This window comes from Prunus persica, chromosome G5 (assembly GCF_000346465.2).
Source record: "Prunus persica cultivar Lovell chromosome G5, Prunus_persica_NCBIv2, whole genome shotgun sequence".
Classification (NCBI taxonomy): domain Eukaryota; kingdom Viridiplantae; phylum Streptophyta; class Magnoliopsida; order Rosales; family Rosaceae; genus Prunus; species Prunus persica.
In genome coordinates, this window is record NC_034013.1 from 17,424,082 (window position 1) to 17,451,949 (window position 27,868).

At 35.2% G+C, this 27,868-nt stretch overlaps 4 protein-coding genes, 3 long non-coding RNA genes and 1 pseudogene across 7 annotated transcripts; all 8 read left to right on the forward strand.

Moving 5' to 3' along the window:
* On the forward strand, positions 1,246–3,421 carry LOC18776991 (lipid phosphate phosphatase 2). Its single transcript, XM_020564459.1, has 7 exons — positions 1,246–1,461; positions 1,638–1,725; positions 1,804–1,913; positions 1,998–2,091; positions 2,464–2,652; positions 2,762–2,839; positions 3,345–3,421. Exons 1-7 carry the CDS (start codon positions 1,246–1,248, stop codon positions 3,419–3,421), a joined length of 852 nt encoding a protein of 283 aa, XP_020420048.1.
* LOC109949254 (WASH complex subunit CCDC53 homolog) lies at positions 5,685–6,310 on the forward strand. Its single transcript, XM_020564408.1, has 2 exons — positions 5,685–5,835; positions 5,927–6,310. The coding sequence occupies exons 1-2, from the start codon at positions 5,739–5,741 to the stop codon at positions 6,109–6,111; spliced, it is 282 nt and encodes a 93-aa protein (XP_020419997.1). The 5' UTR covers positions 5,685–5,738; the 3' UTR covers positions 6,112–6,310.
* Positions 7,150–9,739, forward strand: LOC18777772 (annotated as a pseudogene).
* LOC109949374 lies at positions 11,043–11,596 on the forward strand. Its single transcript, XR_002271887.1, has 2 exons — positions 11,043–11,134; positions 11,238–11,596. It is a non-coding gene; the product is annotated as an uncharacterized LOC109949374 (long non-coding RNA).
* LOC18775754 (heavy metal-associated isoprenylated plant protein 32) lies at positions 11,821–13,131 on the forward strand. Its single transcript, XM_007209975.2, has 3 exons — positions 11,821–12,336; positions 12,457–12,532; positions 12,657–13,131. The coding sequence occupies exons 1-3, from the start codon at positions 12,304–12,306 to the stop codon at positions 12,980–12,982; spliced, it is 435 nt and encodes a 144-aa protein (XP_007210037.2). The 5' UTR covers positions 11,821–12,303; the 3' UTR covers positions 12,983–13,131.
* On the forward strand, positions 14,432–15,877 carry LOC109949282. The gene is made up of 3 exons (XR_002271854.1): positions 14,432–14,900; positions 15,183–15,400; positions 15,486–15,877. It is a non-coding gene; the product is annotated as an uncharacterized LOC109949282 (long non-coding RNA).
* On the forward strand, positions 17,717–18,638 carry LOC109949232. The gene is made up of 2 exons (XR_002271781.1): positions 17,717–17,982; positions 18,191–18,638. It is a non-coding gene; the product is annotated as an uncharacterized LOC109949232 (long non-coding RNA).
* Positions 20,174–21,292, forward strand: LOC18776860 (mavicyanin). The gene is made up of 2 exons (XM_007210773.2): positions 20,174–20,360; positions 20,488–21,292. The coding sequence occupies exons 1-2, from the start codon at positions 20,174–20,176 to the stop codon at positions 20,868–20,870; spliced, it is 570 nt and encodes a 189-aa protein (XP_007210835.2). The 3' UTR covers positions 20,871–21,292.

Here is a 27,868-nt window from a genome sequence, read left to right on the forward strand (position 1 = left end):
TTCTTAATGCATATTCAACAATATCTTGTAGCAAATGAAATTAAAACGAAGGAGAAGGATGGGGACTGAAGTCTGAGGAGTGAGTGAGGAGATACCTCTCTGCCTATGTACTTTTCCTCTTTCTAAAAATAATAACGTTATTGATATACCAAAATGTAATTAGTATAACGTAGTTTTTTTAGGGCAGAGAATAACATAGTTGCATTCCCCTATTTCTGCAAAATTGCGTGTGTGTGTGCATGTCTTGCCTCACAATTGGGCCTAACGTTCCTTTAGTTGTTGTGTTGGACAATTAATCGCACGTAACATACCCTTTTAATTTCAGAGGTTCCCAAGCACGCCACGGGGTCTCTTTCTCTTTCTGTTTGATTCCGCCATTGATGCGGGAGCCCGAAGCTCGGGGAGCTTTTGTTCTTCAGAGTTCTCCATCAACGGTAACCTCTCTCTCTCTCTCTCTCTCTCTCTCTCTCTCTCTCTCTCTCTCTCTCTCCGATGTATATAGGACAATGTTCTTAGGAAAATATGTTATATCTTTTTCAGCATGAATAGGTATGACCATCATTCTATATCTTAGGCTATATCATAGAATTACCTTTTATGGTCCGTGCATGTCTTCAAGAATTGTGTTGTTTCCCATTGATGTTTGTGCCAGACAGCTCTTCAATATGTAACATATACTTGGGTTTGTAACGATGTAGGTTCATGTTTATTGACGATTAAGAATGGTAACTGGCATTTTCAATTGAACCACAAGTTGATATTGTAAAACTTTAATCAGATTTTTTCGTGATACCAGTATCATGGAAACTACCTAAAGCATCATATTTCTGCCAAAAAAAGAGATTGGCATCATGTCAATGATCATTGTCCTGATAATAAGCTTGGAAATTATTTCCTGTTGTTATCATGCTTAATGTGTCAAATTCTAGTGGCACTAATGTTTATCTTATGAGAATATCATTATGCAAATGCAGTGTTTTCTGATGTGAATATTTTTGCCGATGCACATCTCAGCGCATTTTCTGTAGTATTTTTTCAAGTTTCAATTTTCAGGGCACTTACCTCTGGATCCAACAAAAAAAAAAAGAGAAAAGGGCACTTACATCTGGGAGAACGAAAACGGTTAAGCTAATGACATTTGATTCTTCAATAATATTGTACCTGTTCTTCGGTTCAAATTGGCAGTTATATTCTCCTTTTTAAAAGATCATTTCAATTTGGTTTTGCACTTCAGTTCGAAAGAAGATGCCAGACTTTCAGTTGGGATCTCACACATTAAAATCTCATGGAGTCAAAGTGGCTAAAGTGCACAAATATGATTGGTTAATTCTTCTGCTTCTTGCGGCGGTAGATATAACTTTGAATGTTATAGAGCCTTTTCACCGTTTTGTTGGCGAGGAAATGATGACTGATCTGAAATACCCTTGTCATAAGGACACCATACCTTTATGGGCTGTTCCAGTATGTATCTGATTCTTACAATCTGTTGACCAAAAAAGATTCTGATAATCTCTTATCCTTGTACCTTACAGATAATATCAGTGAACACTTTAAGTTTTCTAGTTTTGCATTTGTATCTGTCTTCCAGGAGAAAAAGAAAAGCTAATACTTGACTATATCTTGAATTCCTGTGTCAGATTTACGCAGTAATCTTGCCTCTTGTCATCTTTCTCCTGTACTATTTTTGCAGAAAGGATGTTTATGATTTACACCATGCCATATTGGGTATTTTCTGTGTCCTTTTAGGCTTCCACTATACCAGTTTTTTTGTTTTGTGGGCTAATGGTTACATTTGCAACTTAGGTCTTTTCTATTCTGTTCTTATAACTCTTGTTATAACCGATTCAATCAAAGATGCTGTTGGTCGCCCCCGTCCAAACTTCTTCTGGCGGTGTTTCCCTGATGGAATAGGTGTAGGTGACAACTTTCTTTTTTCTATCCATTAAGGGCTTGTTCTTGCATTATGCTGATCACTAACTTGTCAATGGAATCTAAAGGAATTTGATCCTGTCAGTGGCAATGCTATGTGTAATGGAGATAAGAAAGTTATCAAGGAAGGACATAAAAGCTTTCCTAGTGGGCATACTTCAGGTAAGTGAGAAAGTTAATTCAGATTATTGCTCTTGTTGCCTTACTAATTCAGAATAGAAAGATATCCATGCTCTTATCTTGATAGTTAAACGCATAGTTTTTTGAGGTCTATTGCTGCTCTGAGTAACCATTTTATGAGTCCTTCCAGAATATTATGTAGGCACATTTTGCATTCATATTCCTGTTTTCTCAATCTTACAGAAAACTGCTATTTGAGTATTTTCAGTTTATTTTGTACTGGAACATGTATAATGTGGAAGCATAATGTTGGTTGTTTGTATCAAATCATCCTTGTTCTGTTTGTTGGTATTTCTAAGTTTATGCTGTTGAAAAAGACTCTACATAATTGGGTTTGTACTTGTTATTATGCAGTTTCATTTGCAGGTCTTGGTTTCCTTGCATGGTATTTGTCAGGGAAAATTAAAGTGTTTGATCGTAGGGGCCATTCTGCAAAGCTCTGCATTGCATTTCTTCCGTTACTCTGCGCTGCTCTTGTGGGAATCTCTCGTGTGGATGACTACTGGCATCATTGGCAAGACGTCTTTGCTGGAGGTCTTATAGGTTTGCTACTAAATGCATGATTAAATTTCCATTTCCTTCCACTATAAAACTTGGTTTAGAAAACAGATAGTAATCCATATATTGGGGCCTTGAATTTGTTTAAGTGCAGGAATTACCATAGCTTCAATTTGTTACTTGCAGTCCTTCCCTCTTCCAAACCAGCACGATGGTGCGTCTGCTGTCTTAATTATTTCCTCTTTTCTCTCCTGTCGGATATCTAGTTCATGTTTCATTCATTCATGGATAGCAAATGCTAATCTAGTCTGTATGCCTGTACTTTTGTGTTTTCTTCCTTAGAAGATAGACCTCATGGTTGTTGTTGATATAGTTGTGTGGCAAGTATTGTATAAGGACTTCAGAAAGAATTGAAATTATTGAAACTTTCCGCAGCAGCTTAGACACTTGTTGGCCTTTTAACTTTGATACCTAAAATTAAGAAAAGAAACTTGAGTGAGGACCTTGGGATGCAGAAATGCATAGGGTTATTAAGATAAAATCAGTTTGAAATCAAGAACATGGCATTGAACAAATTAATCTGCTGTCTGTCTCTCTCATTTTGTTGAATTTTCTTTCAAGCAGTAAATTTTTAGACAGAAGAATGCTTAAAATCTTTATGAAATAATCTGTCATTTATCCCCTATCTACTATATATATATAACCTTTGGATTCTTAATCTTGAACTTGCAGGGTGGGCACCTCATGCATATTTTTCCATGCTGGCTGCAGAGAGGAATGGTGGCCTGTCCATGTCCCCAGCCACAAGGGCTAATTCTCTTCGTATGCGGAGAACAGATATGGACAGTCCAGATTTCACTCCACAAGATACCAGTCCACCACCCCACCAATTACTGGAAGAAATGGAAACTGGGAGAAGATACTGATTTTGCAGTTGTATATATCAAATAGAAATAATAACTTAAGGAAGATACTTTGTATACGCGATGCAGAACTTCATTTGATGACTGTAGCTCCCAACTTCATACTTTATTCAATGAAATTTTTTCAATGTCTTGCTTTCCAAGTTTCATTATCAGGCTGCTGTTGCAATATAGCTTTGAGATCGATGTACTCTTTCTAAACCTGTTGGTCTTTTAACAGCTGAGGTTATTGACTATTAGGAGAGACATTAAAAGGAGAAATCTCAAGTCAAAGAAAACAAATATGAAACATTAAATGGCGGGGCCCGTCTTAGTTAATGTCTGAACTCCCAACCTAACTTTCAGGAACCGTTGGCTGTTAATTGGTGATTGGTGGCAACAGGAAAAGCTATCCCATTTACATAATAACAGTTGCTGCACTGCCTGCTATCATAAATTCCTTCAATTTAAGCCTCTTACTTTATTTCCCTTTGAATAAATAGCTGCACCTTCATCTGCATCTTCATTAACATACTAAATATATCGCCTTGGCATGTAGCTCTCTCCACGATTCCATCTCTCAGAAAAATATGCAGACATTTACCGGATTCTGTGGAAGTTTGAAGAGGTACAGGAGGAGAAGACGATGTCGAAGACTAAGAAGTGTGGTTAGCAATGAGGAAAATGCAAGGGTTTCAATGGCAGAAGGGAAACGTCCCAAGTTTTGGAAACTCAGAGTGACCCCAAAACTGCGAATGAAGGTTGCATCATCGGTAGTGCTGTTGAGAAGGTTGAGAAATACTTATGTTGGGATGATGCTTTGGTTTGCTGGTGGTGTTATGCAATTGAATAATGGTAATGTTCACTTATATCAGAAGACTAACGTTTCACAGTTGTTCGCTTGACAGACGGCAACTAAGGTTGACTAATAAAGTTCTTACAATTAAGTTGAACAACAATTTGAGTTTTATTCATGTGCTTGTGTAATTTGGGAATAAGTTCAAATATTATCAAGTTCTTGTTTTGATTTTTATATTTCTGGAATTCGTGATGGGACAATATAGCAAGACGTGTACAGAACATGCTTTTTGTAGGTGAAAACATGAAATCTCTTCAGAAAGCAATAATGTATGTAAAATGTTATGTACCTCAACTTGAGCCTACATTAGAAAAGAGAATGTCCGTACACCGTATATAGCACAAAAGCTCTTTCATCATGATACATGATTGAATGATGTGGTGAGGCAGCTGATAAGATTTTCAGCCTTTCAAATATAATTAGACGAATTTGGAACATTGTGCCTTCTTTCTCTAGTTGTAAATTGCAGAAAAAAAAAAAAAAAATCTTTCATGGTAATTTTTAGCGTCCTTGAAAAATTGAGGGATGGATTTGGGAGTTTAAGTAAGAACAGTTGGACTAGTACAAGTGCTCATATAGTCAATTTCTACAGCAGTTAATTTAAGGGTGTGTGTGTGTATGTACTATGTATGAGGTTATTGTCTGATAAATTTGAAAACAGAGTTGTCAAGTCTGCATTTCCTGTAAACGGGTTTACATGATGTGCAGTTTTCTATTGTATTTTGCTGTAAAAAGGAAGGATATTAGCAAGCAATATTGTCTAAGCATTTATGAGTATCGGTTAGGACTCTCATATTTTGAATGGTGTTGCTGAGATAACATATAAAGCCAAGACACTTCACCTGTTGTGCACGGCATTGGCATGCAGGTCAGGTGGCTATAATTATTAGTTCCTGCCTGCCTGCCTGCCTGCAATTTAAATACTTTTTATCTACTTTAACCAATCTGCCTTTTGAACATCCTGCATCTGCATATTCACAATTGTCACTTTGGTTTCTTCACCTAGTTTTTACTTTGGTTTCATCTTTCCCTTTGGTGTACGTATATTGTTAACAACTTATAAGTTAACAGTAAAATGAGAACCTTGTGAGCAGAAATTGACAAGACACATGTTTCAGATTCCTCAAGACTCATCAGTCAACGTTTGCCGAATTAAAACTTTTGTCATTAAGTGTGAAAATCAATTCAATAAGGATCAACTTGGTTTTGTTTTATTTTTATCAATCAACACCGCACCCCGATAAAATTGACTGCACCCTACTTCTGTATTTGTATATATATAATACCAGCCTAGCCTACCAAATAAGTAAAAGCATGGGAAGGGTGAGAGAGTAGAGAATATCATTTGGTGTAGCTAGCTAGGAGAAAAAATGGGTGTCTCTAATTCTGTTGCGCTGGTGGTTGTTCTTCTAGTTGCAGCTGCCATGTTCACCGTGCAGCTAGGTCTGGTCACAGCATCAGCAGCAGGTATCTGTCAATATTTCTCATTTAATTTAATTTGGTGCATATATCTGATTCTATATATTAACTCATTAGTGTTGCATTGCATTGCTTGCAGTTGCAGATGATAAGAATGTTATTATAATTAATAGGGAACTGAGAGAACGGCGGCCACCTCCATTTCGTCCAAAATCACCACTTGCAAACCAACAACCAGGCATGAGACTTCCTGCTCCCGATCCTCCACCTCCTCCTCCTCCTCCCCCGCCCTCGCTTCCAAACAACAACAATAACCGTGCCTGATGATGACAATAACTCATCATCTAACATGTTGCTGCTACTTCGTCCAAAACAACAAACATGTTGCTGCTATGCTATATGCTATTTTCACTATATGTTCTTTTCTTTTCTTTTATATCTAGCAAATGGTGTTTTCTTGTTTTCTTCCTTCTGTAATTTGGCCCATAAATGGATAAGATTAGTGCTGAGGGTTTTTTCCTTATCTTTTCTTGTCACGGGATCAGCTAGGCAGGTCCTTTTTTTAATATATATATATATATATATTTAAATAGCACCGCCGATAGGCTATACCCGGTTTTTTTTTTAATAAATAGTATAGCCGTTCGGCTATACTCGGTCTTATTAATTTTCATGAAACTAGTATAGCCGTCCGGCTATACTTATTTTGACACGTGCGCACCTCTCTTTTATGTTTTTATAAATAGTATAGCCGCTCGGCCATAATCGCTTTTTTTTCATTTTTAAAAAAAATAGTATACCCGACTAGCTTTACTGGGTTTTCTGTTATTAATTTTTCATAAAATAGTATAGCCGGGCGGCTATACGAGGTTTTATTTTAAAAAAATAGTATAGCCGTTCGGCTATACTAGTTTTCCGTCATTTTTTAAAAATTAGTATAGCCGCTCGGCTCTACCTTTTTGACACGTGGCCCATAGGCGCTAGCCGGGTTCTTTTAAAAAATATATATGGTATAGCCGATCGGCTGTACTCTTTTTCTGTATTTTTCATAACGGCTATAGCCGAGTTTTTAAATTTTTTCATAAAAATAGTTTAGCCGTTCGGCTATACTATGATTTTTAAATTAGTATAGCCGTCCGGCTATACTTGGATTTTTAACCCTAAATAGTATAGCCGCCCGGCTATAACCCTTTTACCAAATTTTTTTCAAAAACGTATAGCCGCTCGGCCGTGCTGTTTTTGGCAGGCACTAGGCGGGTGCTTGTTTTAATATATATATATATATATAAATAGTATATCCGCGAGGCGTACACCCCGGGTTTTTTTTTTTTAGTATAGCCGTGTGGGTTTATTATTTTGTCGTAAAAGTAGTATAGCCGCCCGGCTATACGCGATTATTTATTTATTCATTTATTTATTTTAAATAGTATAGCCGATGCTGTATCCGTGGCTTTTCCTAATTCAGAGATATTTGTAACAGATGGCGGAGCTGGCGACTCAGAAACATGTTCAATTCATTCTTTCAGTCGAAAAGGTTTGATTTTTATGCAAATTCAATGCATATAGTTTTATTTTGCCTTATATATAATCCACCTAGTAATAATGGTGATACTGTACTCAGAAGGAGGACTGTTTGGAGTCTCTGGCGATGGAGCATCTAAGAATGAATTGGGCACACTGGGGTTTGACCACTCTTGATCTTCTCGGAAAGCTTCACACTGTGGATGCCGATGAGGTTGTTTCCTGGGCCTCCAGTGCCAGCATGACTCAGGTTTTTACAACACTAACTAGTATTTCGTTCTTTATTGTTTGTTTATTGGTTTAGTGTTCTACAGAAACTGATGACACGATACAGATTTGTATATGCAGGTGGGTTTGGCGGTAACATTGGGCATGATCCACACATACTATATACCTTAAGTGCTGTGCAGGTTTTGGCCTTATTTGACAATATTGAAGTTCTGGATGTTGACAGGGTTGCAAATTGTATCCTTTACCACATCTATTTGTAAAATTTGAAATAAATCCACATTCCCCTAAGGTATGCATTTTCAATTGATGAATGGTGTACAAAAATAATTGGTACTTCTTGTGTGGAGCTGCTGCTTGTAGCTCAATTATAGTAGTTTGGCATTCATTAATTGTACAATCAAAATAAAGCAGAGAGAAGTTAGCAAATTTGGTTAATATTCAACTCAGATGTCGCTATGCTGCAAAATAAAGATGGATCTTTTAACGGGAACATGTGGGGTGAAGTTGATACAAGGTAGTATTTTTTAATTTCCTTTGTGTTTTTGCATCTTATATTTGTTGTAGTCACCCGCTCTTTATGCAAAACATGATTTAGTAACAATTGTTTTCCGTTTCTTCAAAAGAAAAAAGTATATAAACATTTTTATTTTTTCTTTTAGGTTTTCTTATATTGCTATATGATGTCTCTCATTACTACATCGTTTGGATAAAATCAATGTGGAGAAGGCAGTGAACTACATTGTAAGTTGTAAAAATCATGATGACGGATTTGGATGCACGTCTGGTGGGGAGTCTCATGCAACTCAAAGTATGTCATTTACCCCTATACTCTGTATGAAATTTTAGTTTTTGATTAGTACTTCATAAATTGGTTTTATGCTACCCCTATACGAGCCGTTCTGAGTTCATAATTCAATCAATTGTATTATTTGTATGCAAAAACTCCACATATCCTTGGAGCTGTTTCCTTTTTGTTCGTTCAATGGAAATTAGCAGTCATTCTTGCATTGCATCTCTCCAACTAAGGTTTAAATATGTTATTTTGCTCTTTTCAATTAAAAACTTAGTCGATGACATGTTGACAAGAATGATTGCTTTAAAGATGAATGCTGTGCCGAATTTGTTCATCCTGAGTGTAAACTGCATTGCAAAGTAACATATTAGGATTGTTGAAATTGTCTTATGACTTTCTTTTTGGCCTTGTGTACAATCTATTGACAACCTAAAACAGAAAGGATAATTGACTGAAAACTTTGAATAGGAACTGATCGTCAGTGTAACTTACCAGGTCCTGAGACTTAACTCTTTTTACATCAGTCCAACTACCAAGTGTAGAAATATCCTTAATCTCACTTATGTGATTATTAAGTTATTATCTACCAAGTGTCAAGTTCATTTTGGACTGCCAGGCTACATTTACCTAATAAGCTCTGTCTGTAGATTTGGATTATGCTTTAGGAATGGCCATTCTCTCTGGTAACTTATTCCCAGAATGAAAATATGTGACTATGGGTTTATCTGAATGTTGCACATAATTACTGAAAATTGCAGGACACTGAAAATTGAGGAATTTCTGACAGACCATATGATGCTGTTGATGTCTACCACACATACTTTGGTGTAGCTGGTAAATAAGTTTTGTTTGTTTCCACATTTCTTTACCTATGGCATGTCGTAAGTTGTAACCAGTCTGGATGATCATGATCAATGCATGGTTGGAGCTTTCGAGTTTCCAACTTCATCCAGAAGGGTTGCAACTTGCAAGGATCTGCTTATGAAGGCAATAAAATGCCAAAATGATATATATGATTTATGTTCTTCATGTAATTTCTTGTTTTGTTCTTGGTTGCTTGCTCTCTCCTCCGTATTCATTACATTAAGGTTGATGCTTGTTGATGCAGGTCTTTCCCTTCTGGAATAGTCTGGGGTGAAGGCAACAGATCCAGCATATGCTTTGCCAATTGATGTTGTGAATAGGATTCTCTTGGGCAGATGAAGGCTTTGTTTGCAAGATTCTGATTTGCATGCATCTCTTGCTACAATTCACTATCTTTTCCTCGTTGACTTTCTTGTCACACACATGTGCCAGTTAACTTAACCAATTAGAGCTGTCTTTAGTTTCGTTTCTGTGTAAAGAATTCAATTCCTGATTGTTTATTTCAGTGTTTGACCCAATTGTCCAAAGAGCATATCGACCTTAGGTTTGAAGTTTAAAGCTTGACCAGCTCACACACTCCCCTAGGCCCAGACTACATCTACGTATAAAATAAATAAAAGAGGTATTCAAATGTGATGAAGAGATGACATGCAAGGCACTGAATGATGAACCCATCATGACTTAAAAGATGTATGGGATTGGACTATCACATATAATTTATAAGGAAGATTGTTTCAAAGCCAAGTTTGGATATATAAGTATATTTCGTTTTAGAAATAAATATTGACGCGTGAATTGCAAGGTAGATCGATTCATAAAATATGTTTTTGGATTTCCAATTGAAATGAAATAAATAATCGCTTAATTAAACATTTATGTTTTATATCACTGGTGGTATCGACTTTTTTGTGAAACTGAAATTCTCTGCGCAAAAGAAAGTAAGAAATATATGTTTTTGCTAGCTTTCCGCAGTTAAAAATTAGATATGAACTAAAAGAAATTTTAGCATTCAACTAGCATATGTGTAACATTGAAGAAATTATAGAATATTACAATAGTATGACCACGTTATACATATTGTACACGTGTTATAATGTTCGGAATTCTGATTATATGATCATGCATCTACTAACATTTCTCTAATCTTATTCTATTCTTCCTAAACATTAACATATATATATATATATATATATATACAGTCCCCTTCTATTGAGGGATCCCTCAAATAATTTTATTTGAGGGACGCCCTTTAGGGTACCCTACAATTTTTTTCTCAATAATCCAAACTATCTATTTTTTAGGTCTTCATTCATAGATCATCCTTACAAAAAATTAGACAAATCGGAAACCGTTTCGACATCTAATTATGTCTTACAAAATCAATGAACACGGTGCTTCAAGAAAATGCTAAAATTTCAATAACTTAATTGAGTGGTCAAATGATATCGGATTCAAGTGATTTTTTGTAGAGATGATCTTTGAATGAGTATCTACAAAATAGACGGTTTGGATTAGTGAAATACAATCCGGAGTGGGGCCTACAAGGAGTGTCCCTCAAATAAGCTTATTTGAGGGATCCCTCAATGGAAGCTCTCTGTATATATATATATATATATATATACTCGATATACTTATAAATAGTCGACACGCATACTTTATTTTATTAAACATTAAACATAAGATAAGACAGCCGCCCTGGGTAGGCAAAAATGTCATCAATAATTGAATAAATTAGTTTTGCATAAAATGGCTGGAGCTGGAGATGGATGACGTTCATTTCACGGTTCAAAACCCAGTATATATATTGATTAAAGAAGTGGATTGAGAAGAAGAGGCAAGAAATGATAAGAGATATGAGAGTCTCTTCATTCATTTTGGTTGCTTTTGTTTTGCTAGCTACTAACTTGGTGCAGCAATTCAGTCTACAGGCTAATGCAGGTTGGTTTATAAATTATATATACACCATGTTTCTGTTTCAATTCCCAATCTTAATTACCTTACTAGATCCATTTGGACTGACTGAGTTTATATATATATATAGCCATGTTTGCAGATAAGAGGCTGCAGAAAGTAGAAAGAAGACACATATTGCCAAGTCCACCACCTCCTCCCCATCCAAATAGGATCACCCGTTATTTTAGACCTCGTGTTTCCGGTGAGGCTGTGGCCCCAATTTCTCCTTCACCGGCTGCAACATGAGTGTCAAAAAAAATAAATATATATATATAATAAATAAATAAATAAAAATATATATATATAAATTAGAATCTAATAGTAAAACTTTGTCAGAACTTTTTGTTTTTGATCCAGAATTTATATCTCCAATTTCCAAACGATCCAGAATTTCTCTCTTAATATCAGTACGTTTGCGTTAAGTAATAAATGAATAATTAAAAGGAAGCTATGCTGCAACTCCCTGCGCAGTTGAGGGAATTTGGGCCTAAAGTTTAGGCCATTTCCATTTACCACCACCTAATTACTAATTAATTATTAAAAATGTAGCTAGGTTTTCCTAAAATTCTTACGACAGCAAAACGTCTCTTTCCGAGAATTGTGAATGCCGTTTTTATTCGAGTCTTTGATTTGATACATACAACATCAATGTTGGACAAATCGAATACAAACACAAATCCTCCCTCTTTTGATTTGGTAACTTGAAGAATTTAATTCATGCAGGCATTAGCAATCAGCGTCACATAAATTAGGAATTCATGATAACCAATCCGCCCAATATGAATTACAATAATATTCTCTTACATGCGTTTACTCCTGAATATCATGAGATTCTTGCAAGATTTACGTGGGAAATAAAAATGAGAATATTGTAATTTAAAATGCTCGACCTCAATTTCGAGATTTCTTTCTACTTACAAAATACTTACCTTACCGACACAACACCAACACAACTATTTCCATCTTTAATCAAATGACCCAAAAGAAAATAAAAGAAAAGAAAAAACATAACCAACCAAGTCTATATATAAATACCGCACTCTCGTCTTGTCTCAAATCCATCCATTACAGACCCTATAGCCTATCTCCTCCTCCTAAAGAAAACCCTAGTTTCCAAGCTCTGTCTTTGATCGTGAGGGGAGGAAGAGTTGGAAATGTTGTCTACAATGGAATCTCGATCTTACATGGTATGATCGATCAGAATATTATATAATCTCTCAACATATTTATTATTTCTTCCTGTTTCCATTTTCTCCTCTTTGATTGGTTCTGTAAATTCATTTTGGACTTCTCTTTAAAATTTACAGACGTGTGGACTGAAAGTGGACACCAAGTCCGGCGGATGGCATAAGTGCCTAACGAAAATGCTGAAAAAGATCCGAGGTACTCTTAATCTATTTCTTCTTTCCCTGAACCCTAAATCCTACACCCTAACGTTACGTTACGGCGCATAATATACTTAATCGGACAGAAATTGAAGTGTTGAGTTTGTGTTTGAATGGTTTAGGAGCGTCATACAATGTAGATGCAGAAGCAGGTATGGCATATATTTCTGGTAAAGTAAACCCGACCAAGTTACTGAGAAGGCTAGTGCAGGCTGGGAAAGAGGCAGAAATCTGCTGGGTCAGGACTGGAGATCAATGTACCAACTATGACGGCTATGGCGAGGGCAACATTGTCAATGCCAATGGGTATTATGACCATCATTCATATTATAGGGCTGGAGCAGTTGACCCATATATGGATGGGTATAATGGTCCTTATGGACAAAGATCATCATATTACCCATACGGCCATTACTATCCCCAGGCGCCACCATACACCTATTATTGATCATCCAATAATTAATTACTTCACCCCTTGTATTTGAGGAAGCAATTTTGTGTCAGGGTTGATTAGGAGTCGACCGACCTACCTAATTATATATACACTAGCTAATACGTGCATGGTATTCATTGTTTTTTATTGGATACTATGTAACGCAACTGAATAAGCAGTCTTTGTGGACGGATTGCAAATTTTGTTTTCTTTCTTTCATGGATTATAATTTCGTTTTGGTTGAGTATAATTGTTTCCATTTAATTCAGACTTGTATTGTATTGGGTAAATAAAGTAGAGTGCATGCTTGCATGTACCGTGAGCATGTGATTTCACCTTTGCATGCTGCTCCTATTCAACTTGTGCAGGTGTATAAACAACTCTTTCCCTGCTCCTGCTATATACTTGATAAGCCTCGCCCGACAAGATTTCCGTTTGTAAACGTACGCTTGGTAATTGTTCAAAATTCGCTTTTTCAGTTTTGGTATATAATCTGTTCTTCCAATCTTTTCATTTAATCGTTGAATGGGTTATATATTCATTTTTTTAATTTACAGGTGCACTATCCCACATCTTTTACAAATAAGGATTGATAGCAAGGCTCTACAAAATGATTAGCATTTTTTATGATCTTTAATTCCTATGCAATGTATATATAGTTCAATTCTATCAACTCATGTAATTTGGACCTTGAAGCCATATTAATATTATTTGTAGGAATATTTATCAAAGTTACAGTAAAATTTCTAGTTCATTTGCAAATTGATGTAAGCTTACTACAATGTGAACTAAATTTATATTGCAAGTCGTAAAGTTATTGATCATTATATATTTTATTCTAAATCATCTTGGACTCCCAATATCATTTTGTTTACACCACGTCAGTAGCAAACTCCTCAAAAAGTCCTTTTGTTTACACCACATGAGCATAAAATTCTCGTGATGATCATGACTTTAGATAGGCGTAAAGAAACTTTGATGCAATGAGAGTAATGACAAATGAGAATGTAAAAACCTATTGCTCAATGCACGACTGTTTGAATATGTATTTTTAGTTTCCTCAAACATCTCATAAGTTGATTAAAAATAGAAAAAGACATATCTCAAATGCCTGCGTATGGGTTGATATATTTCAAATGACTAATTTGCACTCCAGCGAGAAAAGAGAGAGAGAGATTAATTTCAAAGACTACAAGAAAACTACTAAGAAATGAATTTATACACAAAAAGTATGCGTTATTTGCATAAGGTAGGGAACAAAAAGTTCGTGACCATAACCGTACAAATACGAAACCTATGACTTAACACCTACTTCCCCTTCCTTTTTTTTTCTATTTTCTAGACTGAACCAACTTTGCGTTTGCTTGATTGCTAAAGGTCCACGTAAATTTTGACTCACAAAGATCTTTCGTGGCGTGCGTGAGACTTAATTTAAAGTTTTTTTCTTAAATATCGGTGGGGGACTTAACTAAAAGTCATTTCTACCTTCTTCTTTTTTTGTGACTTAACTGATTGTGCAAATTAGCTGGAATAGTAATGTTGTATTCCAAGTCAAAGTCAAAACCTTTTTTTACTCCATCGTCGCCCATCTTTCCCCACAAACACTTCACTGAAGAAATTTCTTAATTCATTTTTCTTTTTTCAAAGCGCGGGTTCTCAATAGAGCTCAAGGGACCATGACTTGCGTTTTCGTTTATGGAGGATGACTACTATTAGTATTGCTATATATATGTAGCCACGGGAGAGAGGTAGATGTAGGTCAATATTAATATAGAAACTAGAAAGTTGCCGCATCGGTCGGTCCATCTTTGAAGTTGAAGGAATAGTTGAGATATGGGACTGATCTCATGCTTTTTCATCCGTATTCTGACGCTGCTCATATTGATCGTCTCTTCATTCTTGGTCTTGCAATCACCTCATTACATTCAGGCAGGTATTTTATTATTATTTCTTCCTTCTAATTAACATGATTTAGAATAATGCTAGCTTGTACATGTAACATGTGAGTTGATTATTTATTGACAATGACACGGTGACACGGTGACACCCATTCATTTTCATTTCTTAGAGCAGCTTACTAATTAAGAGTTTTCAATCATGACGGTCTTGTGAATTAATTATCTCTTCATATGTTTATGCATCATATAATTGACTTTGTCATACAGGAACATGATTTGATTGATGTTATTGAGTTTGAGTTTAATGGTTGCTGCAGATCCAAACCCGAGAAAATTAAGGAGCATTCCAAGCCCACCCCCTGCTCCGATTTCAGCCGCAGGACCACATCAACTTCAACATGGCTAATTTGGGACGTCCATCTTACTGGTCTGATTTAATTAATGATTATGTAAAGTTTCTCTTCATATTAAAAAGAAAATATTACATCAAGTAATTGCTTGGAATACAAGATTTCCGTTTGCAAACGTACACTTGGTAATTGTTCAAAATTCGCTTTTTCAGTTTTGGTTATATAATTTGTTTTTGCAATCTTTTCATTTAATACCTTTTTAATTTACAGGTGCACTATCCCATATCTTTTACAAATAAAGATTGATAGCAAGACTTTACAAAATGATCAACCACGTTCAATGATATTTTTTTTTATGATCTTTAATTCCTATACAATGTATATATATTTCGGTTCTATCAACTCATGTAATTTGGACCTTGAAGCCATATTATTTGTAGGAATATTTATACTGCAATTCGTAAAGTTATTGATCATTATATATTATATTCTAAATCATCTTGGACTTCCAATATTATTTTGTTTACACCACATTAGCAGAAAGCTCCTCAAAATGTCCTTTTGTTTACACCACATGAGCATAAATTTCTCATGATGATCATAACTCTAGATAGGCATAAAGAAACTTTGATGCAATAAGAGTAATAACAAATGAGAATGTAAAAACCCATTGTTCAATGCACGACTGTTTGAATATGTATTTTTAGTTTCCTCAAACATCTCATAAGTTTATTAAAAATAGAAAAAGACTATCTCAAATGCTTGCATATGGGTTGATATATTTCAAAAGACTAATTTGTACTCCAACGAGAAAAAAGAGAGAGAGTAATTTCAAAGACAACAAGGGCCACTAAGAAATGAATTTATACACAAAAAGTACGCGTTATTTGCATAAGGTAAACAAAAAGTTCGTGACCATAACCATAAAAATACGAAACCTATGACTTAACACCTACTTCCCCTTCCTTTTTTTCCCTTTTTCTAGACTGAACCAACTTTGCGTTTGCTTGATTTCCAACGGTCCGCCTTGGTTTTGGACTCACAAAGGTCCTTTGTGGCGTGAGACTTAAAGTTTTTATCTTAAATTTGTTTGCTTTAAAAAAAATTCGGTGGGGGACTTAACTAAAAGTTATTTCTATTTTTTTTTTAAAGTTTACTTGTGAATTTTCTTTTTTAATATTGTTTTATTTGTTATCATTTTGCTTTTTATTATTTTGTGTTTTGTTTTAGGCTGCAAGTTTCTTGTGCTATCAAGGTTTTGTTGATGTGCAGATTGAAGAGATGTTCATGCTTCCTCTTATTTCTTTCTCTTTTCTTGTTGTTTTCCCCTTGAGTTGTTTAGGCCCGAGTCTTTTTTAAGATCACGCATTTGTTTATGTCTCTCATGTTTGAGTTTTGAATAATATTAATTGTTCCAATGCTATCTTTTGTACACTTTTATAGTGCTTATTATTTTTTAATAAAATATCTCTGCCAAAAAATATATATATATATATATATATTAAGTAGGAATTGAATAAAAATATCAATTAGAAAAAAGAGAAATTGAAATGGGTTGATCAAGTCATGAGAGAAGAAAAAAGAAGGCCTAACGCATAAGCCCCAATGTCCATTGTCTTATTGGAAAATAATTGCCAATTGGTGCTTTTGCAATTGAGGCCAATATTTTTCTGATTTATTCATGAAAAATCTTCTTCGTTCTTCGGTCTTCGGTCTTTTGCACTCCTCTGAGTTTTTCGTCTATGTAAATGGAAGCATGCCATGCCAACATCCTAAAGGCAAGAAAGCTGCTAGCTATAACGCCGATCGATCGATCATTCGAAAAAGCAAGATGGATTAATTGTTGAGATCGATGGGCCTGATGAAGTGATACTTTTAGGTCCGTATTCTCATGCTACTCATGCTGATCACTGCTTCCTTCTTGTCCAGGCAATCAGCTCATGTTCAAGCAGGTTTGTTTAATTCTTCTAATAAATTAGTTAACATAAATGAACTAATCTGAAAACATTAATTAGTAAGCTCTCATCCCGTAATATCATTTGTATAATAAATAAAAAATCTACAACCAGTCCTGATTAATTGTCGCATTACTTAATTTTCATTCATCATTAATATTGTACTTGGTTTAGTTTCCCACATATAAATTATATGAGCGTCACTTAACTCAATAACATTAAGAATATTAGAAAGGAAAAAAAAAGAAAAAAAAAAAGAAGAAGAAGAAGGAGGAGGAGGTCGGTTCAAATTCAATTGACCAAGAAAAAAGACCTAGCTACTATATATGTGAGGTCAATTACATTATTTTCTTAACTTTGATTAATTCAATGTCAAAGACATGCGGCTAACTATATACGTACTCAAGCGCGTTTCTTTATATATATATAATAGTGATGTTGGATTCAAAGTCAAAGTCAATGGTCTTTTTTACTTGGTCGTCGGCCGTTTTTCCCCACAAAAGAAATTTCTTAATTCATTCATTCTTCCTTCTTAAAAGCTCGGGTTCTCACTAAAGCTCGAGGGACCATGACTTGCAGTTTAAGTTTATGGATGACTATATATATATATATGTAGTATTACGGGATTAGAAAGGTGGGTGGATGATATTAATATAGAAACTAGAAAGTTACCGCATCGGTCCATCTTTGAAGTTGAAGGAGTAATTGAGAGATGGGACTGATCTCATGCTTTTTCATCCGTCTTTTCACGTTGTTCATATTGATCGTCTCTTCATTCTTAGTCATGCAATCATCTCATTACGTTCACGCAGGTAGTTTACTAATTAATATGATTTAGAATCATTCATTTTCATTTCTCAGAGCAACTTACTAATTAAGAGTTTTCAATCGTAACGGGCTTGTGACTAATTGTCTCTTCATATGTTTATGCATCATTGATCATATCATTTACTTTGTCATACAGGAAGGAACATATGATTTGATTGATGTTATTGAGTTTGAGTTTATTGATTGCTGCAGATCCGAACCCGAGAAAATTAAGGATCATACCAAGTCCACCCCCTCCTCCGAGTTCAGCCGCAGTACCACATCAACATGGCTAATTTGGGACATCCATCTTACTAGTCTGGTTTAATTAATGATTACGTAAAGTTTCTCTTCAGTTTAAAGAGAAAATATTACATAAAGTAATTGCTTGGAATACAATTTTTTACTTGTGTTACATTATTTCATATTGTCACCCTACTCATTTTGTTTATCATTTGTGCTTAAGTAGGTTCATAATTAGTTATCAGTGGGGTATAACTTATTTGGTTAAGCCCTTTTACTTCTACCTGTGCAAGCAGAGATTTGAAACTCTCAGATACCTAATGAATATTTGTGTAAACCCTCTCTCCCCTAATCTCTTGTATTGTACTAAAGAAAAGTGTTAATAATTAGTTTAGCTATTAAAAGTATTGTTCCTATACAATTTAAGGATTGTGATTACCAAACACTTTAATTTAATTAGTAAATTCTGCAAGCATATATAATGTTCTAGCCGTTTCAATTCATAAAAGAAGACGACGACGTGATCAGAGGAGAAGAAAGTCAGAGAAGTGGGCAGTTAGTTCTATTACAAACGAAAGTAATTAATTATGCACCCAAATTCTAGGTTCCATTTCTGATTTCATCATTTGTATAAAAATATAAATGAATAAATAACTATACACCCAAAAAGAAATTTTTTAAAAAAAGAAAAAGAAAGAAGTGGGCATGTGCCCCTCTTCGGCCTTGGCGTATGCAGCGTCTAACTTGACCCACCAGCAGATACGTGTGGAGTGGTTTTGGGCTCCCTTCAATTCAAGCCTGAGTCATGACGTTGGGCTTTACAATTTATAAACTTTAGCTTCCTTCCCCTCATCATTATTATAGGCTTTCTCTAGCTAGTATTTATGAAATTCTATTGACACCCACTAACCATTCAATTATTCGGTCCAACTTTGCCAACTTTACCTCTTATTTATTTGATCAACCAAACAAATTAAACCATTTTTTGCCTCCTTTTATAATTTGTTTTGGTCATTCAGGAAGGAAGGGAAGGGGAGTATTTTATTGAATTGTCTCAAGATTGTCTCCTACGTGAATTGAATTAGGATGCACTTGAGGGGGGAAGGAGGAGAGTTTAGCATACTTTTCCACTATGGTGTCATCCCATATACGCCTCTTTTTAATCTTCTTGAGTTCATATAATTCGATAAAAATATAGGGATATTTAAATTTAATTGGAGTTTGGAGCCCAAAACGTAACAAAGTTCATGTGCCCCGACATAGACTTGTAGCTCAAATAGTTAAAAGTCTTTATCCATACATACACCTAAGGTCTCATGTTTGAATCCCCCATCTTCCAATATCTCCTTAAAATTATGTATTCAAATCAAATATTCCTCCCTCAATATCCTTGAATTAATAATAAATAAGTAAATAAAAAGTCCTTGTACCCTAGCCCATCAGCCTCTACGCATAAAAAAGACCTAAGTATAGTCCTCCTCCCACTCTTTAAAAACTTTATTTTTTTACTTGTGCAAAGTAGTGAACAGAAATTCGTGATTTGACACAACGTAAAAATCAGAAATGATGAATAAAAAGAATAAACTAAGAAAAAGGGTAACAACTTTCGAAAAAAAAAAGGAAAAAAAAAGAAAAAGGGTAACAAAAAATTACACAGTGAACTGCCATTTGAAAAACTGTTGTACACTGACCAAGTCAAATGATATATCCTCCAACAATAAAGAATAAACAATCCCACCATCTCCACCTTTGACTCCTAAGAATCCCCTCACCCCTTTTCTTCCTCAGTAACAAACTTCAACTTGATCACTCTTTTTAACTCCAACTTGCTTGCCCCCCACTTCCTCAAACACTTCCATTTTATTCTTCCTAGCTAGTTGGAGATCAACCAAGCAAATTAAGGCCTCCCTATAAGAACAATTCAAACTAGCTATATATATATATATATACTTCATGGAATATTCCTCCAAAGTATTTGTCCTACTTTTTCTTGGCATCCAAGTCGTTTTGGTAACTTGTATTCAATTTGAAGTTGGAGACAAGACCTATGGATGGGAGGTCCCCAAAACAGAATACTACCAACAATTAGTGTACAACGAATGGGCCTCAAAGAAAAGGTTCAATGTTGACGACACTCTCTGTGAGTAACAATATATATATATATATATTATGCACAAATACATATATTTATATATACTTTGTTCATATATCACTATTGTATAAAACAAAATCTGGTTTGTAATTTTCGCGTGGATGGATGGACCCAGATTTCGGTTACGATGCATTTGCAGACTCAGTGTTGGTAGTGAGCAAGGAAGATTACGAAAAGTGCCATTCGGATCGCCCCATTTACTACTCAAACGATGGTCACACAGTGGTGACATTGGACCGACCCGGTCTGTTCTATTTCATGAGTGGGGTTGCTGAACACTGCGAGAAAGGGCAGAAGATGGTCGTCAAAGTCTTGGAACCAGCTGGGGTTGAAACCCCACCTGCTGATGCTGATCAATCTGAAAACCAGAATTCATCTGAGTCATTACCACAACACAAGAATAATAACAATAATACCACTGGTGCACTTGCTGCCATTTCTTCTACAACTATTATCTTCTGCATCATGACCTCTCTCCTTGGTCTCTTTTTCTTCTAAATTAATGCCACTGGTGATTATTTTTGTTGTTGAAATCTTGTCAAAAAATTGTGTGGTAGCTAAAGCCCAGGGAGGCCCAAAAGAATTTGTCATTGCCAGTTGTTGGGTCTTGACATCCCCACCCCAACAAGAACAACATAAATATATGATTAATATTAATAATAAAAGCAGGAAATGATTAATTATATATTTGCATATCTTGCAAGCTCCTCATAAAAATAAAAATAAAAATAAAAAACTTATAGCCTGCTTTAAACGCTATCTATCGTACATGCATCACATATATACTCGCATCGCATACTACTACTAGTCAAAGAGATAAAACAATATAATATAATTGAAGCATGTTCGAGATGCAGCAGAAGAGAACAGAACGCCATTTGGCCAATCAACCTCTCCCATCATCACCCCCATAACCCACCTCCAACCCAAAAGGGGAAAGCTAGAGAATTCCAAGAATAATTCAATCCTCCAAAAATAGCAGTAGTGGGCCCAACTTTTATTATTATTTTTCTCATGTATTTCTAATTTTTATTCACACAGTTACACAGTTACACAGTTACACAGTTGCACAGTTGCACAGTTGCAGTGAACTGAAAAGACAAGTTTCACAACGGCATTAGCCAGTTGTCGAGAGTTTTCTAGGGTTACTATCATCCTAGGGCTAGAAAGAGACCAGTAGTGTGCGTAGATGATGGTGGGGTGTCGACACGTGTTATGGTGGAGGATATTGTTTATGGGATGCTAAGCATAATAGTAGCCCACCGCCCCATATGGGTGTGTAACTTTAATATAGAGGGATAAGGAATGTGTGTTGAGGGATGCTTTGAAATACCTTCCTCTCCATGTTTCTTGGCAAGTTGCAATAATAATTGCCATTATCCCTGACTGACTGACTCACTGACCCCCCAAGCCAAGACCAAACCCTTCCTCTCCTCATTCCCACACAAAACTTGAATATCTTTGATTGAATGAAATACTGCACACTGTTTTCTCCTCCTCTCCTTTTATCAAAATAGGGAGAGCTGCTATTTTAGGCAATTGATTTATATGATGTTAGAGGTATATATAAAAAAGAAGAAGATATATATGCTTGGTCATGATCATGAATATTAGCGATCAAGTGACATATGGGGTTGGTTGAGGGCAGATATTTTAGATTTGATTCCCCCTTTTGTATGCAAACAAAGAAAAGCTATATTTTTTTTTTCAAACTTTCGTTGATGTGTAAGTAGTAGCTAGCAAACCAGATAATAATCGGTTAATTTTTTTAGATATACTTTGTATTCATATATATGCTTCTTGAAGGACAGTATTTTTGCATTATGAACACCCAAAAATATATGTATAGTGATGATTCAGCAGTCAAATATTGGTTGGACCACAGTGGTCCTGCGTCTACATGGGGTCTTTTACTAATTCAAAAGTAAATTCCATAGAAGTTGACACAATTATTAGCATGCTCTTATTGGCTTGGCACAAATACCTTTTTTTCTTTTTTTCTTTTTTTAATATTCACCAGTAAATATTAATATTTCTAGAATCTGAATATTTCACTTTTCACTTATTTTATTCATCCATCATCTCTCGTTGAGGCCAAAGGCGGATCTACACTTGAGTTGGAGTGGACTCCAGCCCAATGCAGATAGAGGATGAGTATTCTCTCATTGTCTACATTGAGAAAGAGTTTTATGTGATTAGTGATTCAAAGTCAATAATCAAAGATATTTTGATACACTTCACTAGGTAATAAGCTCTTTAATTTTTTTTTGCAATCGACCATAATTTTTTGAAGTTGCTCAATGAGCTTGATTTGGTATTTAATTTATACTTTGTACTTATTCGTATTATATTTACTCGTAATATGACCTTATTTGATTTATAAAATTTTATTTTAAGAGAAGTAAAAATAATAAATTTAACCTATTCCTAGAAAAAAAAAATAAAAAAAATTGGGTCCGCCATTGCGTCAAGGTGATGGTGACTAGTAACAATGCACTGATCATGCATCTACACAGCTCTAGATGGTATCTTGTGGTTGGGATCGATCCAAATCTCAAGTGGGTAGCTTTGACTTGTGTTACTGTATTCATTGTTTATTATTATCAATTGATTTGTGCTTTCTTTGTGGGTCTCATCTCATTACGCATAAATAAAAAAAAGATTTTGACTAATTAGTCACTCCACCACCAGGGCCAAGATGCATGTGAAGCATTATGCATGGGCATGCATGCATGAGGCATAAGGATTGCATGACCACACACATAATCTGCACAGGATTATGGAGATCCTTAATGCACATGGGGGCATATCAAATAAAGCTGCATGGATATATGCTGTTTGGATATATCAGTACAGTACTGGAATGAAATAATTATAGTTAGCTTAGCAGGCAGGCACTGTGCGTGAGATTTCTGACTCATTCAACCCTTCCCAAAATGGGAGGAAAGTATATTCCTCATTCGTTTCAATAATATTAAATTTATTAATTTGTGAGGAGTTGGTTAAGCTTAAGATATATCTTTCTTCACTGTCAGTGGCTAAAATGGTAATATACCTTAGCTATAGCTACCAATGGTTTACCTTGGAAACTGTGTGGGGTTTGTTAGGAAGTCAGAAAATGATGAAGAAGATGAGTACTATATATCTGTTCTTTTGATAAAATTTTATCTCGTGAGAAGCGGTTGCAAATATATATGATATGTACTATAGTACCCTTCTCTTTGTGAAAGTTTTCCTTCTTTTTTATTTTTGGAGAGGGCGGGTTGCTCCTTTTTTTCTCCTATAAATAGGGACCATTGGTGAGAGTCTTTTAAAGTGTCTGCAGCTACAACTACTTTCCATTTAATAATAATTTATATTATTAAATTATTAAAGTTAGGGTAGGGAGGGAGAGAGGAAGCAGTGGTGTGGTGATATGCTGTTGACAGAAGATAGAGAGCACAGATGGATGATTTGCAATCAATATGCATCTCACTCCTTTGTGCTCTCTATGCTTCTGTCATCACCTACCTAGCCATCCATCCATCCATCGAGCTACCTCTCTTCCCCCCTTCAGGCTGCACTGCACCTCCCATATTTCCTTCCTTTTAACTCATGAAAATCCAAGATTATTTCATTGCTTCCTTGCAATTGCATATATATTGTTTTAATTTTGTTATTTTAGTACTCTCCATAAAACTCCACTGAATGATATTCACACATACACATATGTGTATATATATATAGGTGAACAACTGCGGTTGCTCTTATGTTTTACAGGTTTGAAGTAGTGAGGCGAGCAGATCAGAGAAGGCGCGGCAGCAGTTTGCAGATCAGACTCGTCTTGTTTGTGAGCGAAGGCATCAAAATCCGTCTGTTGAGGTTAGGGTAATTAATCCAGTCCCTTCCTCAGCTGAGTATACATATTATGTGCAACTGACATGGAGAAATGAATATTGATGGCGTCTGTTCATGTGAAATTTATTTATTTCTCAATTGTTAATTTGTAATCTCAATCCCTAGATATATGATCTTGGTTGAAAATCTTCACTAGCTAGCTAGGTCTCTGAAGATACCTGAGATCCAGTGATTAATTGGCGTCAGATATCTCAGAACCCCTAAAAGGGATATATATGGTTTTTTTTATTATCTTTCATCTCTTAGTTTTACAACTATTTTTGTTTTCTTCAGTAATTAAGATGATGTCTGAAAACATTCTGATGATATATAAATATAAATATATATATTTTAATATTTAGCTGTAACTCCTAAAAAGAGAAGGCTGGGGAGAAGGTAGGAGAAGGGCTGCAATCTGTCTGCGTATTGATATATTTGTGCACAAACTGAGGAAATGTGGTACTTGTAATAAGCTGAACAAAAGAAAAATTCCTTCCTTTGCAAAAGAACTTATAACTTGAGCTGTTTGAAAGGGGGGCTGAAATTGTTGAACTCAATGTGAATGGCCACATGTTGTTTTTATACAAGAGAGATTCATTCTTTTCTTAGTTATAATTTCTTCCACTTGCATTCCTGGTAGATCTAATTTTACAGAGAGCTTGCTGGAAAAAAAGATATATGGAGACAAAAGTTTGCAGATTCATATGCGTTTTCCCAGCCTTGTAGTCAATCATTCCAATAATATTCCATATTTATATATGATAGCAACTGTAGTTAATTCTTGGAGTTAATTAGATATGTTTATTAATTAGTAGTTTTTTCCATGTGATTGTATTTGTATCCATAGTCTATAGGTTACGACCCCTCTCACTAATATTGTTGTAAACAACCATTAATCAAGTATTTAGATCACTAGCACGCAGGGAAATAGAATAGATAACCCAGGTGTCCATATGCCTAATGATTATAATTAATTTTAACCAAATAGTACAGAGATTGGTCTATGCGCCTAGACTTTCTTCAATTTATATGTTTCTAGCTCTAATGAAAAATAAATATTTGTGCTGTTGAGCCTAGTAGCGTGAGTTTGTAACTAAGCAGAATATTAAAGTGATTGATTGCTTAATTGAAACATTCTTAGATAAGGCATAGTGGTCTTGGGTTGTTCACCTTAGCATTGGTGGGTGAAGTTGCACAAAGCACACACCCCCTACCCTTGGGGTTAGTAGGGTCCCCCAGCCACAAAGGGTGGGTAGCAAAAAACAGATATTGTGCTAGCTAGTTACTTGATGTTTAATTCTTACTTAACATTTTATGGAATCTATCTGTTACCTTATTGAATGTATATATACAATAGAAGATATCAGGGAGACATCCAAAACCTTCATGCATGTGTGAGATGCGATGAACAAATTTAATTTTATATATATATATATAAAATTTATTTTTGAGATAAATTTAACATATATAATTAATTCAAAGAACAAGTTGTTTAATTATGATTGAATATCTTAGACCCACCTTATAGTTGTAGTTGAACTGTAATGTCAGCACGATCATGATGCCCAAGCCAAACTAATAACATTGTTTGAGTGATTATACTAGCTAGTATATATAGTTGATGTGATATGATATAGTATATTGCATGCATTGATTAAATGAATGAGAAATTCATAATTGATCTTATCCACCCTTATTGGAATAATTAATAATGTTGTTAAATGTAGTAAAGTTGTAATGTGCATTGCATATAGTAGTATAGTCAAAAGGCAAACAACCCTACTAGAGCTTCCTTCCTTATAATGCCATCCCACGACGGAAAATAGAGTGAATTAACTAAGTGGAGAGAGAGAGAGAGAGAGAGAGAGAGAGAGAGAGGCAGCATGGCATGGGATCATATATGAGAGGGAGCGAGCGAGCTAGTGGGTAGTGGGATCCAATTCTTTCTGGGCTATGGCTTGATCATCATTAACTTGTCTTTGAAATGAAACAAGGAAAAAGAAGAACGAAGAAGAATTCCTTCCTTCCACTACGTCTTAGCTATTCTATTTATCATCTCTCTCATATATTATTCAAGTGCTGTTATGATAAAACTGTACGTCTTCCAACTATGCAGCTTAGACTTTTTACATGAGAGAGAGAGAGAGGGAGAGAGAGAGAGAGAGAGAGAAAAAAAAAAGTCAGAAAGAGAAAGTTGTGTACATTCATCAAGAATTTGAAAGTGGCTGCAGTTTGATAGGCCCCCATATGTCTCTGTATTAGTTAATTCATGCGCCTCCTTTGATTGGATATATAATATATAAGGGGTTGAAGTATACTTGAGAATAGAGTTGGGAACTTATCCTAAAACAAAGACAGTTGGGAACTTATCCTAAAACAAAGACAAACCGTCTCTTGAGTATCTGTGATAATGGTGTGATGATAAATTAGGAAATTGTGTTGAATTCATGTCTAATCTAATCTAATCATCATCATCATCATCATCATCATCATCACAGAGAGAGAGAGAGAGAGAGAGAGAGAGAGAGAGAGAGAGAAAGAGAGAGTACGCAATCAAATTATGTATGTATATATATATATATATATATGCATTTGGAAAGTAGCTAATCTAGGCCATCTTCCAAAACCTTTTGTTTGGTAGGTTTAGGAAGTGGATGTTTCTGAAAAGATAAATATACATGTCATGGAGATTAGCTCTTTCTGGCCAATATGCCTGCTTGCCTACCTAGCACATACGTACACACAAAAAAAAAAAATATATATATATATATATATATAAAATTAAAAAAATCTGGTCCTGTACCTTATATATTGTCTTAGTCTGACTGCACGTTCAGAGTGTAGTGGCTATACTAGTACTGGTCCCTTATGTCAGATTGATTCATTATTATCATGGGCAATGCAAATTGCAATGGCCATAGATAGACAACCCAGCCAAAGACTAGATAGACTACTTTTGCAATTAATTGAAATATTTACAGCTCTTATATTTATTCAGTATCAGTTCCACCGGGAACTAATAAATTTGATTACTTTAATACATGAAAATGAAGGAGAAAGAGAATTTCGATCATAAACTATGTAGACGCATGCAGATTTCTCTTGTATTGCCCGTCAATCATGGTGAGGCGAGCTATAGCATTAGCATAATTAGCATAATTAGCATTAGCGTATATTTATTTGTGTTTGAGTGCTATCTAGATTCTAGGTCGGCAATCATGATAAGGTGAACAAGTGATAAATAGCATAGGTCAAGAACAACCCCACGCATGTCGGCTCATGCTCATGGGATTTATACATTTGACATTTCCAAAATAAGCTTTGTATTCAATTGTGCCTGTCATTATTCGCTTTCATATTCTACCTGCTGCAGCTACCACATTTCAAAATTGTCCCAAATTGTTCTGCTTCAAACTAAGCCATATATATTTCCACTATCATCAACACCCAGAAAAACTTTCTTGTATGTCAGAATCAAGTCGTATCATACAGATAGCATCCTCTACAAGCATATATAAGATGCCAAAACAATTACTCTACTTCTTTTACTTGGCATGTTTATTAATACGTAATTGGATTATGAGAAATTGAATTTATTATAATTAGATTCCAGATTCCTA

Bases quoted from the DNA above. Each gene is read 5' to 3' on its own strand.
- LOC18776860 (XM_007210773.2), top strand. From the start codon at position 20,174: ATGGAATATTCCTCCAAAGTATTTGTCCTACTTTTTCTTGGCATCCAA. The intron at 20,361-20,487 runs GTGAGTAACAAT...GGATGGACCCAG, and splicing joins CAATGTTGACGACACTCTCT to ATTTCGGTTACGATGCATTT.
- LOC109949254 (XM_020564408.1), top strand. From the start codon at position 5,739: ATGGGTGTCTCTAATTCTGTTGCGCTGGTGGTTGTTCTTCTAGTTGCA. The intron at 5,836-5,926 runs GTATCTGTCAAT...CATTGCTTGCAG, and splicing joins GGTCACAGCATCAGCAGCAG to TTGCAGATGATAAGAATGTT.
- LOC18775754 (XM_007209975.2), top strand. From the start codon at position 12,304: ATGTTGTCTACAATGGAATCTCGATCTTACATG. The intron at 12,337-12,456 runs GTATGATCGATC...TAAAATTTACAG, and splicing joins TGGAATCTCGATCTTACATG to ACGTGTGGACTGAAAGTGGA. The intron at 12,533-12,656 runs GTACTCTTAATC...TGAATGGTTTAG, and splicing joins AATGCTGAAAAAGATCCGAG to GAGCGTCATACAATGTAGAT.
- LOC18776991 (XM_020564459.1), top strand. From the start codon at position 1,246: ATGCCAGACTTTCAGTTGGGATCTCACACATTAAAATCTCATGGAGTC. The intron at 1,462-1,637 runs GTATGTATCTGA...TTCCTGTGTCAG, and splicing joins TACCTTTATGGGCTGTTCCA to ATTTACGCAGTAATCTTGCC. The intron at 1,726-1,803 runs GTATTTTCTGTG...TTTGCAACTTAG, and splicing joins TTTACACCATGCCATATTGG to GTCTTTTCTATTCTGTTCTT.